Below are 18,420 nucleotides of genomic sequence, written 5' to 3'. Positions count from 1 at the left end.
TGTATATATACATGTATATATATTTATATCATTTGTATCATGTCTGTCTACTTAAAGCATCGTGCCGCTCGGTTTAATGAGCATTGTTAATCACCCTCAAGCGTGTATGTGCGTGCATGCGTGTGTGTGTGTGTGTGTGTTGTTGTAGCTTTGCGTCATGCCTGAATGCCTGTTTTTACAGGCGAGAGTGACTGTGAGCTTTGTGTCAAATGAGCAGGCAGCATAGTGATTTTACTATGCAACATGTGTGTCCGCCTACATGTCATTTAATGAGTTTTACAAGCTCCCCTGAACAGCCCGCGGTGGTGGTGCGGTGTTGTCATGCGGATGCGAGACGCAAGCCGCCACTATTGATGGTTTTGCGTCACTCAACAAGTCTCAGTGGGGCTGTTTGGACTAATGACAACGGCACGGCAGAGACAACACAGGCCCAGAGCGCACACTCATGCTCTCTCTCTCTCTCTCTCTGACTCCCAGTGCGGCAACTGTATCTAACTGGTTAACCCCTGTGTTTCTCTCACGCCCCCCCCCCCTACCCCCGGCCTCCCTCCCTCATTTCGGCGTTGCTCGTGTCCCAACCGAGGCGTGACACATGAGTGAGTGGGGAGGGAAGATGAAGCATTAAGGAGATAACAAGGAGGAAGGACAGTGTGTGTCTTACGGGTTGAGATGATCCAACAGTGAAGTTATTACAGGCATAATATCTCTGATAAGACTACACATTAAAGCAACATTTCAGCAGATCTGCCAAAATCTGCCTTTTTCCATGCAGGCATTGGAAGGTAACACGTGGAGAAGAATATTTCATACGTTTGGGGAATATTTGGATGGGAATCTGAAAGTCAGAAACCATAGAAAAGCTCAGTCCAGCAGGCTGAAACAACACATGCAAAAAACACCAGAGAAAGACGAAGATAGTTGGAACCTTTTGGTTGTGTTGAAGAAAGCAAATGACAAATGTTTGATTGTTACGTTTCAGCTCTTTGTGCGTCTGCCTCTGGGGCTTCACGTATGCGCCACAAAATGCCGCGTTCGACAACAATGAGGCTTTTATTTTCCACTCGCCCTTCTACCTTAAACCGTTCCTTACATTTCCATCCTCTGCCCGTGGAGGTCTTATCTCCCTCCTCAGCTCTCTCTCACCTCCTTAATGCCCGGCTCTCATCAGCGTATTGTGGTTTAATCAAACTCGTCTGGGAGCCCGTCCTACCTCACACAGAGTCATGTCATCTCCCTCCTTCAGCGCTGCACTTCAGCGTCGTTCACCTTCTCCTCTCTTTCTTCTCCAAAGCAATGTGTGTATTTCTCCGTCTCACCTTCTTTCATTGTCTCCTGATGATTTGATTGGATCCACAGCAATAAAGTGTTACAGCCGTCATGTAAACGCTTGAGGACGACTTTGTCCAATAAGATACCTGATTGGCAGAGATCCTACCAGCAAGTTAATACATCTTACTTGATGATAGTGTGTCGCTTTTGGCTTGTAATTTAATATATTTTGTTACCGTACCAAATAATAATGTTCTATTTGGCCGTTTATTCATGATAACCAGACAATGCAGTAATGTTTGAATTCTTACTCACTTTGTGTTGTATCTCGATAACCTAATTATTTAGGGTCAGGCCTTCAGGCCTCAGATGTCTTGATTAGTTCAGCTTGTCAGCAGTGATGTTAAAGAGATGCACATATTTTGTGTCACTTTGTTTATGTGCCTTTGATTGTGTCCCTTCCACTCTCTCCACACCCGTCTGGTGGTCTCTCCCCCTCCGGCTCGCTCTCTCTCTTTCTCTTACTCCGCCTTTCTGCCTCCACCAGCTCTTCTTATCCTTCTGGTTTGCACTGTCACTCCTTATTATTTCCTCTCTTTTGACGGGCTTCAGACTCCTGAGTCATTCTGTCTCTTTGTCCGCGAGCCAACCTGTGAGTCTCAGGGAAGAGCATCCTCTCCTTCCCTATGTATTCATATAATCTCCTTATTTTTCTCTCGTAAGGCTGCCATCTTACTGTTATCCGTCTTCAATAGCAATCTTTCCTTTCATCTCCACGGAAGCTTTCCCCCCATGTTGGCTGTAGCTTTGTCTGCCGTCTTCTATAAGGTTGTTCAGGTGAAACTCACAAACAGACTTTGTTCCAAAGTGTTTTCTCCATTTCAATGCTGTCGCCTCGACGCTCTCATTGTGCTGTTAATCTGTGCCTCTTTCACAATGTATTCATCTTAAACAAACCCCTGAACAGCTTTGTCTGCTCCTCAATTTTAGGAAAAAGACCCTATTTTCTGACAACAGCTGTTTTAATATCCCCTCGTATTCTGCATCCGGTAACGAGCTACAATGTTATTGTTCCCCGTCATTGTATCAGCACCCTTTTGTAGGGGAAATATTGTGTTTGTGTATTGTGTTGTGTTAACTAACTCTCTGGACTCCCAACACAGCAAACACTTCCCGTCACTCCTCTCAAACTCTCTCACGTTCGCCTTTCAGCGACAACGTCACATGTCGCGGCTTCTCATGCACACAGCGAGATTAAACACACTTCACTTGATTTGATTTACGTACAAAGAGGTTTCCCCGTGTGATCACGTATGCTCTTCTTTTGTGGTGTCTGTCCACCAGGGCCCTTGCAGGAGCACCTGTGCTCGGCCCTGCTCTACCCAGACGAAGCGCTGAAGGCGTCGGTCGTGTACGTTTGGCTCAAACTGTTCAGGACAGCCGGCGGCTCCGCGGCTCAGTCTCTGCCCGTCGCCATCAGAGACCGAGTGTGTATGCTGTTGCTGCAGACTTTGGCCAATGCCAGCTCCCCCAATCTCACCAGAAACTGTGTTGGTGAGCAAAAAAGAAACATCTTTGGCTTTTTTTTTCATTCAGCTGTCTTGAGCAAAGACTGGATATATTATCTGAATAAAATGACTAATTGAACTGAAAGCTTTTATGAGTTTTAGAAACTATTTTTTTCATTTTTTCAAAATGACTTGGTACAAGTATACGTGAGAGCTTCATTAGTTTAAAAAAAGATTGGCCTGATTCATTTTTCTTAGGCACCAGAAAATGTACGTGAGATTGAAATGGCTTCTTCGACAGGTTTGAAGTTGTCGAGAACGGCACAGCACGCTTATCCGAGGGAAGCATGAAAAGCACAATTATCGAGCCGAGATAAGAGGAAAAAGCACAGTTAGTGTGGTGGCAGAGTGAGAGGAATGGTCTGTGAATTTGTAGTCATGTAGGAAACATTATCTCATTTGCTGGGGATAGAATCAGGACTGGGACTGATGGGAATCTGTAAGAACGGAGGTGAACTCACAAACACAATAGATCCCCACCGGTTAGTAGGGATAATTAATTATGAAATAAAGCTGTTTTGGCCGTAAAATAACATGTTCATCACCACCTTTCTCAGTAAAGGGTGCAGCTAGATGGAGTCTGAGGGATTATGCAGAGATTAAAAGAGGGTTGCTTTCAGTTTTTAGGTTAATAAAGTCTTGAGCTTGTGTAGTGGGTGATAAATAGGACAGAGTTAAAATGAAATCTGAAGTTGTTTCTATCACTGTATTCATTTTGAGAACACTGTGGCCTTTGAAAAGAGATGCCAGTTTATTCCAGTTTTAAAGCTGGCTGCAGTAAAGATTTTGCTGCTGTTTGTGTCATTTTCATAGGTTTACCTTGGAGGAATGTAAAAAGGATTATTGCTTTTTTTAAATTGAATGCTGTATTGTTTACACAGCGTTCAACAATTCTCCATGAAAAGAAATGTATGCTCTGTTTTTGTTCTAGTACTTTGTCCCAAAGTGACTGGAAAGGAAAAATAAATCCAAGCAGCTGGGCAACATTTAGCTACTAATAATATAATTGTTGCATTGTGGGTTTGAGTTCTGGTCTGAGCAAAGTGTAAATATATTCTAGTATCTTTTTCCCAAAATTGACTTTTATTATTGCGGTAGTTGTGCTTGTCATCATGAGTGAATCTTCTGTCCAAAGTCATTAATGTGTTCCTGCACTGCGCCTTTCATCTGTCAGGTCTGCTGTGGTCGCTGGTCCAGCTGCCTGAGGCTGTGTCAGTTTTGATGAACGGCAAAAGGGATCAGACCCCGTGCCATGAGAACCAGAGCGTCCCCACCGGCAGCGGCCAAAACCAAGAGCAACAGTCCCCCGACCAGTGCCCTCTGCCTCTCATGCTGAAAAAGGTCTCTGTCCAAACATCCTGCTCCCCACCGCTGAAGCCACACAGCGACACCGACCGTAACCATAACAAGAGGTTCTAATCCTGGATTAATGGGCCTTTGAATAGATGTTCAGGGGGGGGGTTTACCCTGGACAAACATTTGGGCTTCATGTCTGGGAAATCAATGCGTAGATTACATGGACTCAGATTTCCTCAGTTATGACTTCATGTAGCAACACACACACACAACTTGATTCTATTGCTGCTTATTGGATCCTTTCTACCAAAGTTGTGAAGTGTTTTGATTGATACAAAACTCTATTGAAACTATGAGAACTTGGAACAAACGACAGTAACAGCGCTACACAAAAACGACTAGACATTTGTAAATACTTTCTCAGCTGGGTCCCTAGCCAATAAAAATACTTTACTTTTCTTAGATTTTCCATCGTATTATATATTGGTGGTCTGTCTCATGGTTTGATGGAAAGTGTTTATATTTAACTAATTCATCTATATTTATCTCTGGGGTCACTTGCTCTAGTTTTATTGTTCTATTATGATTTAGGATTATAATATTGGTATATTTGCCCCCCCAATGCTGAACTGACAATGTTAAAGGAGCTCATGGATTAGAAACCCGTCAGTCTGATGGATGTTAAATGACATGTTTCTCATTTTGAGGCCCCTCATTCCGTGTGCAAGTCACGGTACAAATATTTGACAGCCGTAAAAACAATGATGTACAAGCTAAACGAGTACCGACAGTGTACCGTAGATGAGTCTCAGGCAGTTTGCAAAATACGGCTCTTTTTTTCATCATCAGCTGTAATGTAAACTACTATGTACGTCAGTACAACGTGGAAGCTCCATTTTCAATGATAAGTGAGTTCTCACAAAGGCCCAGGAAATGTTTTTTTTTCTGTCCAGTTGCTGATGAGCGGTGACGAGGCGTTGCAGGTGACCAGTGCGAGGTGTATTGCATTGGTCCTGGTTCATTCCCAGTGCAGTGCTCCCTTCATCCAGGCCGACGTACCTGGTGATATGCACAGACAGACGTACTAGCCTGTGGCCCTCTCTGCTTTGTCTTCTACAAATAATTTACACTTCTCTCGTTACCTTTCATCTCACTCGCTTCTTCTTTTCTACTATTTAACTTGCTGTTGTTTCTTTGTTTTTTTCTGCTCTTCTTTTTCACTTTTCCCTTCCACACTGCAGCGTTTGTAACATTTCAAGATAAGATAAGATCAATAAAGAATAATTTAAGAGAATTTGCCAACTTTGCATAAAAGCAATACACCCTGTTTTGGACATGTGGTGGTGATGATGCTACAGAAGAGCGCCGTAGTGAACAGAAGCAACGTTGTCTCATGCAGCCGCTCGTCTCTGCCCTCGTAGAGTTCCTGTTTGACCGTGTGGCCAGCAGTAACAGTGAGGTGATGCTGTGGTCTGCCTACAGCTGTTTGCTGCTACTGACCGAAGACCCTCTCTTCTTCTCGCAGTGCCACTCGGTCTACGGTGAGAGAACCCGGACAGCTCGCTGATTCAAACACTCTGCACGAAAGGGGCCCATTATACAAGGTTCAAGGTTGTGATATCGGCTAGTAGCGATTCACAATAAAGCCAACAGGTTGTAGGTAACCTTTTTACGGTCTCCCTCCCACCAGCTGCCACTTAATTTAGGTTTTTACTGAAGATGATCCTCTTTTCGACAAATCCATTGTGGGCTCTCACGGAACAAATAAATAGAGACAAGGCATTTGACAAAAGTTCCCCTCAAAACAGCGCGCTGGGCAGTGCTGCGTCACTACGGCCTGTTGGGGCAAGAATACAAAGCAGAACCAAACATGCAAGTTTGTGTTCGGTTTAAAACCAACATATACAGTTGCAATCAAAATTATTCAACCCCCCCATTGCACATTAGGTTTATTGGCAAAATATACAATTTCTCAGCTGTTTGCAATAAACAAATTACACAATAATTGTTTAAGTAGTTTAATGAAACTAATATTACAAAAGGTTTTGTCCAAATTCAACACAAAATGCTACTTTTAATGAATTTACTGCAGTCTCAAAATTATTCAACGCCTTCATGACAAGCATCTTCAGTACTTGGTAGAGCAGCCTTTGAAATGATTCAACTCCCTGTATCAAGCACACCTGGTGCAACTAATCAAGGTTACTTATTAGTTCAGGTGTGCTTGAGATAGAACACACAAATACCTGGTCTGGCTCCAGGTTTGTTCAGAGTGACGTTTGATTGCATGTTAGGAATATGCCTAAGTGAAACGAATTGTCCAAAACGTTCAGAGAAGAGATCATGGCCTTGCACAAACAAGGAAAAGGATACAAAAAGATAGCAAAAGCACTGAATGTCCCTAGAAATACAGTTGGAAGCATAGTTCGCAAGTTCAAAGTTGAAGGAACAGTGGCTACACTACCTGGACGTGGCAGAAAGAGGAAGCTATCAGCGGCTGCCACCAGATTCCTGAGGAGGCAACTGGTCAAAAACCCTCGAGTGACTGCAAAACACCTGCAGCAAGACTTGGTGGCAGCAGGCACTGAGGTTTCAGTTTGCACAGTAAGGCGCATACTAAACACTGACGGGTTCCATGTCTGGACTCCAAGACGCACACCACTACTGACCCAAAAGCACAAGAAAAGTCTGCTCCAATATGCTGAAAACCATATAAGCCACTGAAGTTTTGGAATTCTGTTCTGTGGAGCGATGAGACAAAACTGGAACTATTCGGGCCTATGGATCAGCGCTATGTCTGGAGGAAGAAGAATGAAGCATATGCTGAAAAGAACACCCTGCCTACAGTGAAGCATGGCGGTGGCTCAGTGATGCTCAGTGCTGCTTTGCTGCCTCTGGCACTGGAAACCTGCAGCGTGTGGAGGGCACGATGGATTCAGTCAAATATCAGGAAATCTTAGGAAAAACGGCATGCCGTCTGTGATGAAGCTGAAACTTGGGCGTCATTGGACCTTCCAACAGGACAATGATCCCAAGCATACCTCAAAGTCCACCAAGGCTTGGTTTCAGAAGAAGAATTCTAGAGTGGCCGTCACAGTCGCCTGACTTTAACCCCAACGAAAATCTCTGGTGGGATTTGAAGAAGGCGGTTGCAAAACGCACACCAAGAATATTACTGAACTGGAGGCCATTGCCCGTGAGGAACGAGCTAAGATTCCTCAGGAACGCTGTCAGAAGCTGGTGTCTGGCTATGCATCACGTTTGCAGCAGGTCATGACAGCAAAATGGTCCTCTACTAAGTACTGAAGATGCTGGTCATGAAGGGGTTGAATAATTCTGAGACTGCAGTAAATTCATTAAAAGTAGCATTTTGTGTTGAATTTGGACAAAACCTGTAATATTAGTTTCATTAAACTACTTTAAACAATTATTGTGTAATTTGTTTATCGCAAACAGCTGAGAAATTGTATATTTTGCCAATAAACCTAATGTGCAATGAGGGGTTGAATAATTGATTGCAACCAAGTTAGTTTTGTCCAATTGTAAAGGCTGTGGTGAGGCTGGTTTTTAAATCTAATCACTGCAGGTAACAAGACAGTTAGAAAAGCACTTGCCATACAAACCGCACAAGTACAGAGCGTCTGGTGTAAGTATTGATCGTGCTGTTAAGTCCCTGCTGCTGTTCCTCATTCTAAACAAGATATTACAGCAGCGGTTTAGCCACAATGGGTTTGTGTGTTAGGTATTGAGTCCCTGGTGCGCAGTCTGAAGGAGGCTCTGCAGTTGACCAACATGGAAGTGCCGAAACAAGGTCTGCTGCTCCTCACGGAGATACTGGAAAGGTGAGACAGCACGTTATATATATATATATATATATATACATATATAATCTCACACACACACACAGTTAAGAAACAGTATTTCTTCCTTTACAGTATGAATGTTTTGTTTACATGTTGTGATGTCATGAGAGGCACCGCCGCTCGACACCAGGTTCAAAATGTAAACAAAAGGTTTAATTCACGTCCTTTGGATTAAACAGAAAAACAGTAGTCAAAAATGTGTAACTTAAGCTTCGGTCAATCTTCGTCGGTAAAACTTAAATAATGCCTCGTCTTCAGAGGGGAATCGGAAATCCACCTCCCTCAAAAGAATATACCGTCTTCTGTCTCTCCGGTTTTTCGGGAATCCTCCTGCATTGGTCTGGTCTTCTGCATCGGGCCCAACCTGCAGCTCGTCTCTCTCTTCCCCTCAATGGTGTGTCTCCCGCCCATATGAAGGCCTTCAGGTCGTCATACCCTGATGGGTGTGAGGGGGATGCTCGGAGTGGGGTTCCTAACTCCACCGGCAGATGAAGCCATAGCAGTTACAGCCATCTTCGGTGAATGTATCTCCCTTCCAAGACCCAGCCTTTCGTGACATCACAATGTGTTATCTTGAATATATTATATTTAGGCAATAAGGTACGAGAGGCAGTACTGTATCGTCAATATGTCCTGTTCACAGGCCCGGCGCACAGCAGAGGGCCCGCAAACCTTTGATCCACAGTAATTTGTGCATCGTCTGAAAACATCCCCGGTCTCCTTGCCAGATACAGATTACTGTGGCTGGTATGAATCCACGCTGTTGTGTCGTCTACGAGTTTTCACAACGCCAACAAAGACCTTGTTTGCGGGCGTGAACGCGCCATCAAACACTAGCACTGACTCACCGGTGGATCATTGATCTGTTCAGTCCCAAACGTAGGCAGACGCAACTGCTAGTTCCGTTTCCATTGTGCACAGTGCCATAAAAAGCCTGCAGAATTTCATTTACATCTTCTCTGTTGCTTCTGTCTCTTCGCACTAGCAGGTGAGGCAGTTAATGGGCCACTTCGCTTGACCGACAGTGTTTTTTTCATTGCCCAATATTTTCTCAATTCATTTCTAATTTCTGAAAGTTTGACCACCGCGACCATCCTCTTCGGCTAACCACTCAAGAGTCATTCCCCCCCGAAATATCTCTATAAGTTTACAAGAAACATGTTTGCTAACTGTCAAGCGTGAAATGAAAACTAACTGTCGCACAAAATCTACCTGTTCTTTTTGAGTGTGCCCTGATATGGAACCTTCAGGTGAATGTTAACAGGTGTACAGTCACAATGCTTCATTACATCTACAGGTATTATAATTCAATTCATTAAATAGAAGTGTGACAAATATGCAAACAAAAATTAGGTAGGGACAAATACTTTTTCACATCGTGTGTGTGTGTGTGTTTATGTGTATATCTGTGAAATGAATTATGCTTTGATTTAAGCATCCCGGTTAGCTGCAGCAGTTTTCCTTGCAGACACTTAATGAGCTTTTGTGTCTGCAGCCGAGAAGGATTGAAAAATGACGTCAGAAACCTTGTCCTGGTTACTGAGGATGGTCCACAGACCTCACATTAAATATCTTACGTGGGAAATTATTTTTCCGCTGAAGAAGCAATTTTGTAGTTTATTCACTGAACTCTGAAGAAAGATGTATTGATTTGACATGTTTATTATGCAGTGAGTTAAATGTTTTAATTTTCCCCTGGGATCTATTTAACTTTGTCAAATGTGTTGCCAGTTGATCACATTTTATTATATAATTGCATCGGGATTATGATTAAGGTCATTCCTTTTTTCCATTTTTTTCCATTTTGTGGCATTTGATTTTTTTTTTTTTTTTTGTCTTTATAACTGCAGTTATAATGAAGCCATTCGTTCTGAAGCTATTGCATATTAACATCACAAGTATTCTGATGAGGTTGTACTGCATGTTTGTACTTAGACTTTAGTACCATTAAAAGTTTGAACACACTTTCTCATTAAATTGAATGAGAAAATGTGTCCACGCTGGGTACTGACTGGTACTGTGTATATACACAGACCTCCTCTAAAACGTGTTAAATATGGTGCACTGGGAAGTTTAATTATATTTTAATTAAGTGTCTGCTGGCTCGCAAATGAAAATATATCACTAGCCACTAAAACGCTGTCATATTTTTGCAAGGTTGACATCATTTTAATGGAATGTTCGCTCCGTCACATTACATGGCGATGATCCCGAGGACAAGAGATTTCAAACAGGGAAATTTCTCCTTTACGCTGAGTGGAAGAGTGAAACAAGTTGCCAGACCTGTGCTCTTAAAAGCTGACTGTGCGTGTGTGTGTCACGGTGATGGCCATTGCATACATTGCAAATGTGTGAATGAGTGCTTCTGTTTGGGGCTGTGTGTTTGCATCCATAGATAAGCACCAACGTGTTAGTCTGTGTGTGTGTGTGTGTGTGCACCGTTATGCATTGATGTGTTATTTAGGATGTTCTTTGTGACTGCTGTTGTGGCAACAGCGAGTCAGCCCCAGACCAGGGGGGAGAGGCTGGTGATGCTTATAACGCCAATAGGTCAGCACTATTTGTTTGTTGTGTGTCCCTGCGCTGACAGAGAGGAGATAAGTGTCTGCGTGTACGGCAGCGAGACGGAGGGAGGGCGACTTCCTGCTGTCAGTCACTGCTGGTATTGGCACAGAGAGATCAGGCAAAAGAACGGACTAAAACGCCAAAAACCCATATGAGCAAAACGTTGTGAAAGGCCCCTCCCCTCCTCTGTACTTTTGTCACATTTTCGCTGACTCATTTATTTGGTAGTTGCTCAATAATTGATTATTTTCAGTGATCCCGGTGGAATTTATCGGAGATGCTCTGGCTGCATGATATTGGAAAAAGTTGACGTTGGAATGTTTCCTTTTTCCAAGATATCAATACAAGGAGACAATTCTACCCTCAATTTTGTAAAGGAAAGACATTAGTCTAATGCACTGACAGCAAAATTAAAAAGGCCAGATGTATAAACAATTATTGTGCTCTAGTAAATAAAATAAAATCGTGAATCACGATTCACGGTTGCCGTTTCGATTCATGGACGACGCTGGTGACGCTGCTAGAGGTCCTGACTGTCGGCGTTGTTTAATCCCACGGCGCCTTAGTAGATTCGGAAAGATTCGTCGTGTTTCCGTGTTTTTTTATTTGGCTTCTACATATTCTACAAACAGCGACCGACTTATTTAGAACACCTCCGTGTTTGCAAAAGCCAAAATGTTTCCACACGCTGGATCGATAAGTTAGTTTGTAAATGTCTCGCTCGCAGTCGTCTCCTCCACGCTGTGTTTTGTTGTTCAGAGTTTCACGCGGCTGCCGCTGCGCACTGATGACGTCACAGACAGGCAGACTGAATCGAGTAACGTTTAACGTGTCTAAAGTGCTAAAAAACAAACACACACATCCATACAGTTTTTGTGCTAAAATCCAATGTGCAGTTTCCAAGTATCGATACAATCGATTATGTACCATTTCAATCGATTTGTAATCGATATATGTCGTCCGGAATGCCGATTTGCGGAGCACAAATCGATTCAGTTGGATCGCAGGAATATAAATCGATTAATCGATTCAGTGAATGAATCGTTACACCCCTAGCGTTTACTCTGTTAATTATGTAACAAACCTGCCTGGACTGGTAGGAGAATGACACACATGGCGATTTACCATGATGAGCCAGCGTGTCGTGCAGCCCTAATAGATGTCCAAGCACATTTTAAAAATGGCACTTGTGTACTTGTGCACAGGCAGCCCCCGTCCGAGCGGCTGTTTCCCAGTGCCTCGGGCTTTGAGGCGGTGTCAGAGGCGGTGTTAGGTGGAGTCTCCTCCTCCTGCCTGCGGGTAACCACGCACGCTGCCAGCGCTGCATCGGCCCTGTTCAGGTAGACACAAACACATCTGGCAGAGGGACACACAACACTTTGTCTTGAGATTGAAAAAGTTGGGATTTTTTGTGAGTTCAAATGGTTGGTTAATATTAAATACACACATCAGAGACGTAAAGGCTCACTAGGACACTCAGAGGCTAAGACACTTAGCCATACATTCTTCCCATTATGTGCCTCTATTCTACAGCCTTCTCCCTGCACCCCCCTCTCCCCCCTCCCCCCCACGTACCTAAATGTCCATTGTATAAACTGTTGTCACTGTGAATCCTCCAGACTGAACCACCAATCCAGACCTGTCCAGTACGGGAAGATAGTGGCATTGATCGAGGCAATCACCAACAAATTCTCAGCGCTGCCGCTGCACTCTGCCGCTGCCCATCGAAGCTCTGTGAGTTAGTTCTTCTTCATGTCTGATCCGCAAGTATATACGATACACACTGTTCAATAACCTGTAGTGTAGAGAAGTGCCTGTGTCGCCTGTCCTCGACTCTGCTTTGCGGAGAGTATTTTTTTTGGTCATCACAGCTGACAAATCAGCTTCTAAACGCTATCTAGCAGCATGTCACTCGACAGCGAGGGAAACGTCACAACCATTCCACACATTCTTGGTCTTCACTCTGCTCGGATGACTTGCACTGACTGGAGCCAGCCAGGGTCGCTTTTGAATAAAATGAAATGTCTGTTAGTAAGCAAAGGTCGCTAATTAGCGCTACCAAGTTTTCCATTAGCTCCCTCTAATGCTCGTCTGACTGCTGCACAGACAAGAAATGTCCAACCTGTGTTAAGCTTACAACAACAGGACTTGTTCTTTACAGGCATCTTGCATTTTTTTCCTACCCGGTGTTGACAACTACTCAGCAGGGAACGTCGCTATTGTCTGTCCTAGAAGTCGCTAAAGGCCGCCATCGCCTAATTTGCATAACTGTAATGCCAGCGTGACTTATTACCAAGGGTCTGCTTGTCTCACGGTCCACGTCTCCTCTCTTCTGTCGTCCTGTGACTTTTGCCCCCCCCCTCACACCCTCCATCTTTCTCTGGTATCCTCCAGAGGAGTCTGAAGAGGTTCAACCCCAGCAGCGAGGCTTCCACTTGTGAGGGCTTTCTGCTCCAGTCCATGATCTGTTTTCAGGCTGCCTGCAGGTCAGCATGTCGTCCAGTCACGTGTTCAGAGCGGGAAACGGCTTCACTGGAACACTTGAGTCATGGAGCCATTTCCTTTTCTCATGTTTATTAGAAAAGAGGATGTACTTATTTGTTAAAGACTTGACTTAAGTATTCTATGGAGTCGAGTTCATCTGTGTGAGTGTGTGTGTCCAAGGTTGGCCGAGGAGTGTTTATCAGAGCCTGTTCTGAAGGAGAACACGTTCACGGCCCCATCAAAACACGGCCATGCTGAGGACTCACTGGAGTTTCTCTGTCAATGTCTGCTGTGCTGCTGCGACTCCGTCTGGATGCCAACCGTCATTGTGAGGTCTAATAGCAAACACACACGTCTCTCTCTGTTTACAACATTCCTTTCCGGAGAAATGGATGGCGACTATGAACTTTTATGAAAGTTTTTTCTACATAACTCTGTATTACTAAGCGCAGCCACACAGCCGCCGTCTTCATTAGTTTGTGTATTCATGGACATTTGAGCGTGAACATCATTCTGTGCCTCTGTTGTTGCCAAGTAAATGTTTTATCATGTCGTATTTTTAGAAAGTTGGTTCTGTTCAGGGTAAGAAACCAGCAGCCATGACATTTGTTTCCACAGCTTGTGCTTGGGTAATTTGTCTGTGATTGTGTGTGTGTCTGTGTGTAGAGGATGTGTGAGCATGCACCCAACGCTCAGATACTGCAGTACTTCTACTCCGTCCTCTCCTCTCAGTTCACCCTGTGTCCGTCTCTCATGCCTGCCTTTGCAAATAAGCTTGGTGAGTCACTGAACACTGTAGGCGTCCCACGATGTTTCAAATTCCAAATCAACCACAGCGTTCTAGGTCCGGGAAGTTTTTTTTTTAATTGATGGATGTAATGATTTAATTGACAACATGTTTTTAACTCAAAAAAATATTCAGCTTGGATCTGTTCATGTTGACGCTTGACCAATAACAACCTTTCTCTGCAGTCCCAAGAAATGGTTTTCTCTCCTGCTTGCTGCACTCAAAGGGAGACGCACATCTGTGTTATCAGGGCAGACTAACGGCACCAAGAGTGACATTATTTTAAAAAAGTAATGTAAAAGCCCTGCGAACAGTTGCCACGCTCATCAGCGATGGGACTAATTGCCCGACTGTTGACTTGATGGCATTTTATATCACTGCAGGGGAAACGAAGCAATCCGTCCAAAGCTGGCAGTCAAAACGATGAGATTCAATTATTGACTGCAGACGCGTCGCCTCGGGCATCGTATCGGGCCGGTGTGGGGCATTAGACAGAAACTTAAGCTCATATTTACCTCCAATGGGGCCAATGATGAGCGCTCTCCCTTGATCCAGTGTTGTATTATAATGAGGCTGAATCCTGCCACTGATCTCTCACACTAAATTAACAGGTGTCTCATGCTACTCTACGACTCCCGTGTTATATGTCTATTCCTTTATTCTACTCTTCTCCCCTTGTCTCCAGCGTCCTCTGGTTTCTTCAGGCTGCCTCTGGAACACAAAAGTCTCCTCTGCGCAGGGAACAGGTGAAGTCTGCCACCATGACCCAAGGACACACTCGCACACCCGCTCACCGATTCAAATGCAGAGCTGTGTGTGGAACCACGGCGGCTCATAAAGTTGGGTTCTTATTATCATTCCCTGAACTACGAGACAGATAATTCCACTGAGGCATCCATCATCTCTGAGTCACTCTGCCGCTGCTCAGCAATGTGTCGGTCTCAGGGCGACAGATCAGTAGCTTCAGAGACGTGTGTGTGTGTGTGTGTGTGTGGCTGCATTGCGTATGTAAGCATATGTGTCATAAGCTCCAGGTCCCCTCGTTTTTTCCCTGATATGAATTTTCCCTCTTTACAATTCTTTCAGGCACCCGTACCTGAATATGTCCTGCTGTGGTTTTCTTCAGAAACTCATCAAGTGTCTGCTTTATCAGTCAGACCCTGATTCTGATTCCTGTCAGCATGGTATAATACACACACACACACACACACACACACACAGCTGCATGAAGTGCCATTTTCATTCATTTCACTTTAGAATCGTTTTTGTCTTCATTTTGACTGTCTATTGGAAAGTGACGCTCCCAGTGGACTCCTGTCAGACAAGGGAAATCTTAACAAGGTTCTTTATTTTCTGCCACTCAGCGGGCCAGTTGCAATGTATTTTTGTGTAACAGTGTGAGCTCGCACAGCAGATTTGTGCGTTGGACAAAGTTCCCACCTGACTTTAAACTTCTGTTTCTCAGAAGGTCTCATCTAGCTATACCTCCATGCTGCTCTATTCAAAATAGGATGTTTAACCAACCAAATCTGGCTGCCGATACAGCAGTTATTTAATAAACCGAGTTGCTGGAGAACATTATTTTTTAAATCTTCTAGATTCACAGGCATTGGTAAACTTACAAACTGAAATTGCTCTAAAAAAATAGATGAAGCTACATTGCAGTCTAAGTTCAGTTTCTCTTATGTTTTTCTCTTTGTGTTGACTTCAAACATCAAACTCATTAAACAACATCCTCCTCCCTAATAAAGATGCCTGTTCTCTTGAGTTAAGTCACGAATGAATCATTGAATCAACGCTTGCACACTGATGGTTGAACGCGTTGTCAGAGACACTGGAGATGAGTAAATTAAAGAAGGGACTCGGAGGTGTCGCCTGTGAACATGTTGAACGCGTAAAGTGGCCTTTAATTAAACAACGAGCGGCGCTTCTTAGTCGCTGTGCGAGACGGCGGATGAATGGTTTTCTAAATGCCAAACACCTCCAATTAAAGGGGCACTGCTCATGATTGCAAGTAAATCATGTCAAGGAAAGGTAACTTGAGGTAAGTGAGGCAAAACAAATGCTACATTCAGGTGGTGTCTCCCTTCCAATCACTTTCTCCGTGGCAGCTAAAAGGAAATCTAGGACGTTGTTCCCTGGAGACATCATGTGACATTGAGACCTGAGTGAAATTTTTCTTTGAGGTAATGAGATGTAAAAGCTGCTTGTGAAGGTGTGCGTGTTTTGGCTGTTACTCTTTCGTTCGAGTTTTCATTTGTTGTTTGAATGACATGTTGCCAATTAATGAATTATGTTAATTGTTATTTGTAGGGTGTATCATTTCTACTTTTGCACGGGTGACTATTGTACCGTAGCTGAGCTCCCTTTGAGACGTCGGCCTATTCTTCTCTATTCCGTCTCCTTCATTGGTGTCTGGCGCCCCTTTTTCCTCATATTTTCTGTGCTTTCTAAACAATGCTATTAGTTGTGGCCCCATCGGACCACAGCGCTCCGTGTCTGCGGCCTTGGCCCCCTTCCTCTTCGGATCCTGTTTGTATTCATTCCTCCTTCGCTTTGTCTATTTCTTTGAAACCCATTTTCTTCTTTGGCTGATTGGTGGTCTTTCTCCCCACAGACCTCGCTGTGGCTTTATTGCGTCTGTGTGGTCATACATCAGTGACCCCTGTCCCTGTTTGACACCTCCCTTTTGGTCATTTCTTTCTCTGCTCTCTTGCAATTGCCTCATATCCTGCATATGATGTAGTTCTTCCCTCCTCAATGAAAGGTTGAAATTACATTTTTTTTAATCTACAGACCTTTTAAGAGGCTGCATTTTGCTCCATTCTGTTTCTCTTCTGTGCCGTGTTTCAAACTGCATCTTTTCCGCTTGTTTGTCTCACTCTGTGTTGTTCTCCTTCTCCTCCTCATGAGCTGGATCTCATTTTATTCTCCCGATCCCTCCTTGCCTCACCCCTCTGTCTCACCAGCTCCCTAAAGACCACCTGGAGATGGAGGCAATGGCTCGGTGCGGATAGTCCCACTCGAATTCCCTGCTGGGCTTTACACCCGCCCCCCTTTTATCTACACTATCATTGATTTATATGTACCATTTTCTTTTACCTCCCAGTCTATATTATTTTCAGTCGTATATTTTGTTAACATTCTTTAGCTTTGCCATATTACATATTTTTGGCTTTTCAAAGATGCTGAAGAAAACACAGTTTGAGCGTTCAGGACATTGAAAGCTTGTTTAATATACAGAAAACTAGATGAATATTTTTAAAAGGGTTTCAAAATACTTGTTCATGGAATCCCAGTCATATTTTGCATTCTCAATTATAAAGCATATATGAAATGTATTATTTTATATGCAAATCACAAGCTTAAAAAAATAAAAATAAAAGTGTGATATCCAAATAACTGCACTCGTATTCATTGATTGAGAAACAGCTTTGCTTGTTTTTGTCGTCAGCACAAAATGGGTGGTTAATATATCTACATCTTTCCCTCATCCAGCTCTTATTCCTATTTCCTCTCTCGCTATAACTTTCTCCTGTTCTCGTTTCAAACATGGACCAACAACCTCATCCTTTCTGTTACTGTTTGATGTCCTCTGCTCACCCGCCAGATGTGGAGGAGGTGGAGAATCTTCTGCTGTACAACCTTCCCGCTCTGTGCTGTCGTCTGTCAGACTGGCCGTCTCTGCTGCGTGAGGCGCCGGGCCTCCAGCTGTGTGACTACAAAGGGCTGAGAGCCACCCAGTACTGCCTGGTGATAATGCTGCAGCTCGCGCTGCAGCAGGGAGACAGGTAATGCACCGAGTGCACGCGGTCAGCACCGCCGCTGGAACACACACTCAAGACAAATGGGAACATTTCCATCTCCTGCAAGCACGTTTTAGACACGCTCACTCTGGGGAATAATAATTCATCCATTCATGTTTTTGCACATTCTACTCATTAGAAAGTGAATCAATTTGAAATGGATTGAATCAATAAATGATCCAGGTTCTCCAAATTGTAAGCACTTCTTTCTAGGCAGATTATAGTTCAGGGTATAAAGAGTATATACAAAACATCTATGGAAGTCCAGGGGTCATAACTTCCTTCATAAACCACCACGTAAGCAGAAAATATCCTGTGTGAGTTAAATCATTTTCCCCAACGATGCCGACTTCATATCAGATTATTACTCGGCTCTCATCGGGAGGCTTCTGCATGTTCTTAAGAACATATTTTATGACCTCACTAATCCTTCGCCCGCTTTGATAAAGTTCAATGTCTCCTCTTTTGGATCTTTGGTTGTGCCCCCCCAGTCTTCCCTCCCCCTCAACCTCCCGGGGGAAAGAGGGTGAAATCCGCCCTCCTTCCACTGTGTGGTCCCATCTTGATTATTGGGAGCTGTGGCCAGAGATCTACATAGCGTGGGAGGACTGAGTGTGTACTCAGGGAGAGGATCTGTGAATGCGTCGGTATACATCCGGACGCTGCGTGTGTGCATTCCTGTGTGAGAGCGAGAGATATCGAGTTCGGGGACATCGATGCAGCCCTGCAGTCTGAGTCTGCTTTGCACACACAGTTAGTGTGTTTATCCACTTGATTACGTC

General features: G+C 43.9%; 1 protein-coding gene across 3 annotated transcripts in view; it reads left to right on the top strand.

The window, feature by feature from the left end:
• Positions 1-18,420, top strand: part of mei1 (meiotic double-stranded break formation protein 1) — a 39,452-nt gene that overhangs the window by 3,702 nt on the left and 17,330 nt on the right. For 2 of the 3 annotated variants that reach the window (XM_078084621.1, XM_078084620.1), the window contains exons 6-18: positions 2,614-2,823; positions 4,012-4,178; positions 5,087-5,195; positions 5,555-5,674; positions 7,876-7,975; positions 11,767-11,901; positions 12,181-12,295; positions 12,956-13,047; positions 13,226-13,373; positions 13,712-13,823; positions 14,518-14,578; positions 14,919-15,016; positions 17,443-17,623. In XM_078084621.1, the coding sequence (XP_077940747.1) occupies positions 2,614-2,823; positions 4,012-4,178; positions 5,087-5,195; positions 5,555-5,674; positions 7,876-7,975; positions 11,767-11,901; positions 12,181-12,295; positions 12,956-13,047; positions 13,226-13,373; positions 13,712-13,823; positions 14,518-14,578; positions 14,919-15,016; positions 17,443-17,623 (1,648 nt within the window). The remainder of the gene's footprint in view (positions 1-2,613; positions 2,824-4,011; positions 4,179-5,086; positions 5,196-5,554; positions 5,675-7,875; positions 7,976-11,766; positions 11,902-12,180; positions 12,296-12,955; positions 13,048-13,225; positions 13,374-13,711; positions 13,824-14,517; positions 14,579-14,918; positions 15,017-17,442; positions 17,624-18,420) is intronic. The other variant, XM_078084622.1, reaches the window with a different exon arrangement.

The sequence above is a fragment of the Gasterosteus aculeatus genome, chromosome 11, assembly GCF_964276395.1.
Source record: "Gasterosteus aculeatus chromosome 11, fGasAcu3.hap1.1, whole genome shotgun sequence".
In the NCBI taxonomy this organism is placed as follows: Eukaryota; Metazoa; Chordata; class Actinopteri; order Perciformes; family Gasterosteidae; genus Gasterosteus; species Gasterosteus aculeatus.
The sequence above is the reverse complement of the archived record's forward strand: the minus strand, read 5'-3'. Positions and strand labels throughout refer to the sequence as shown.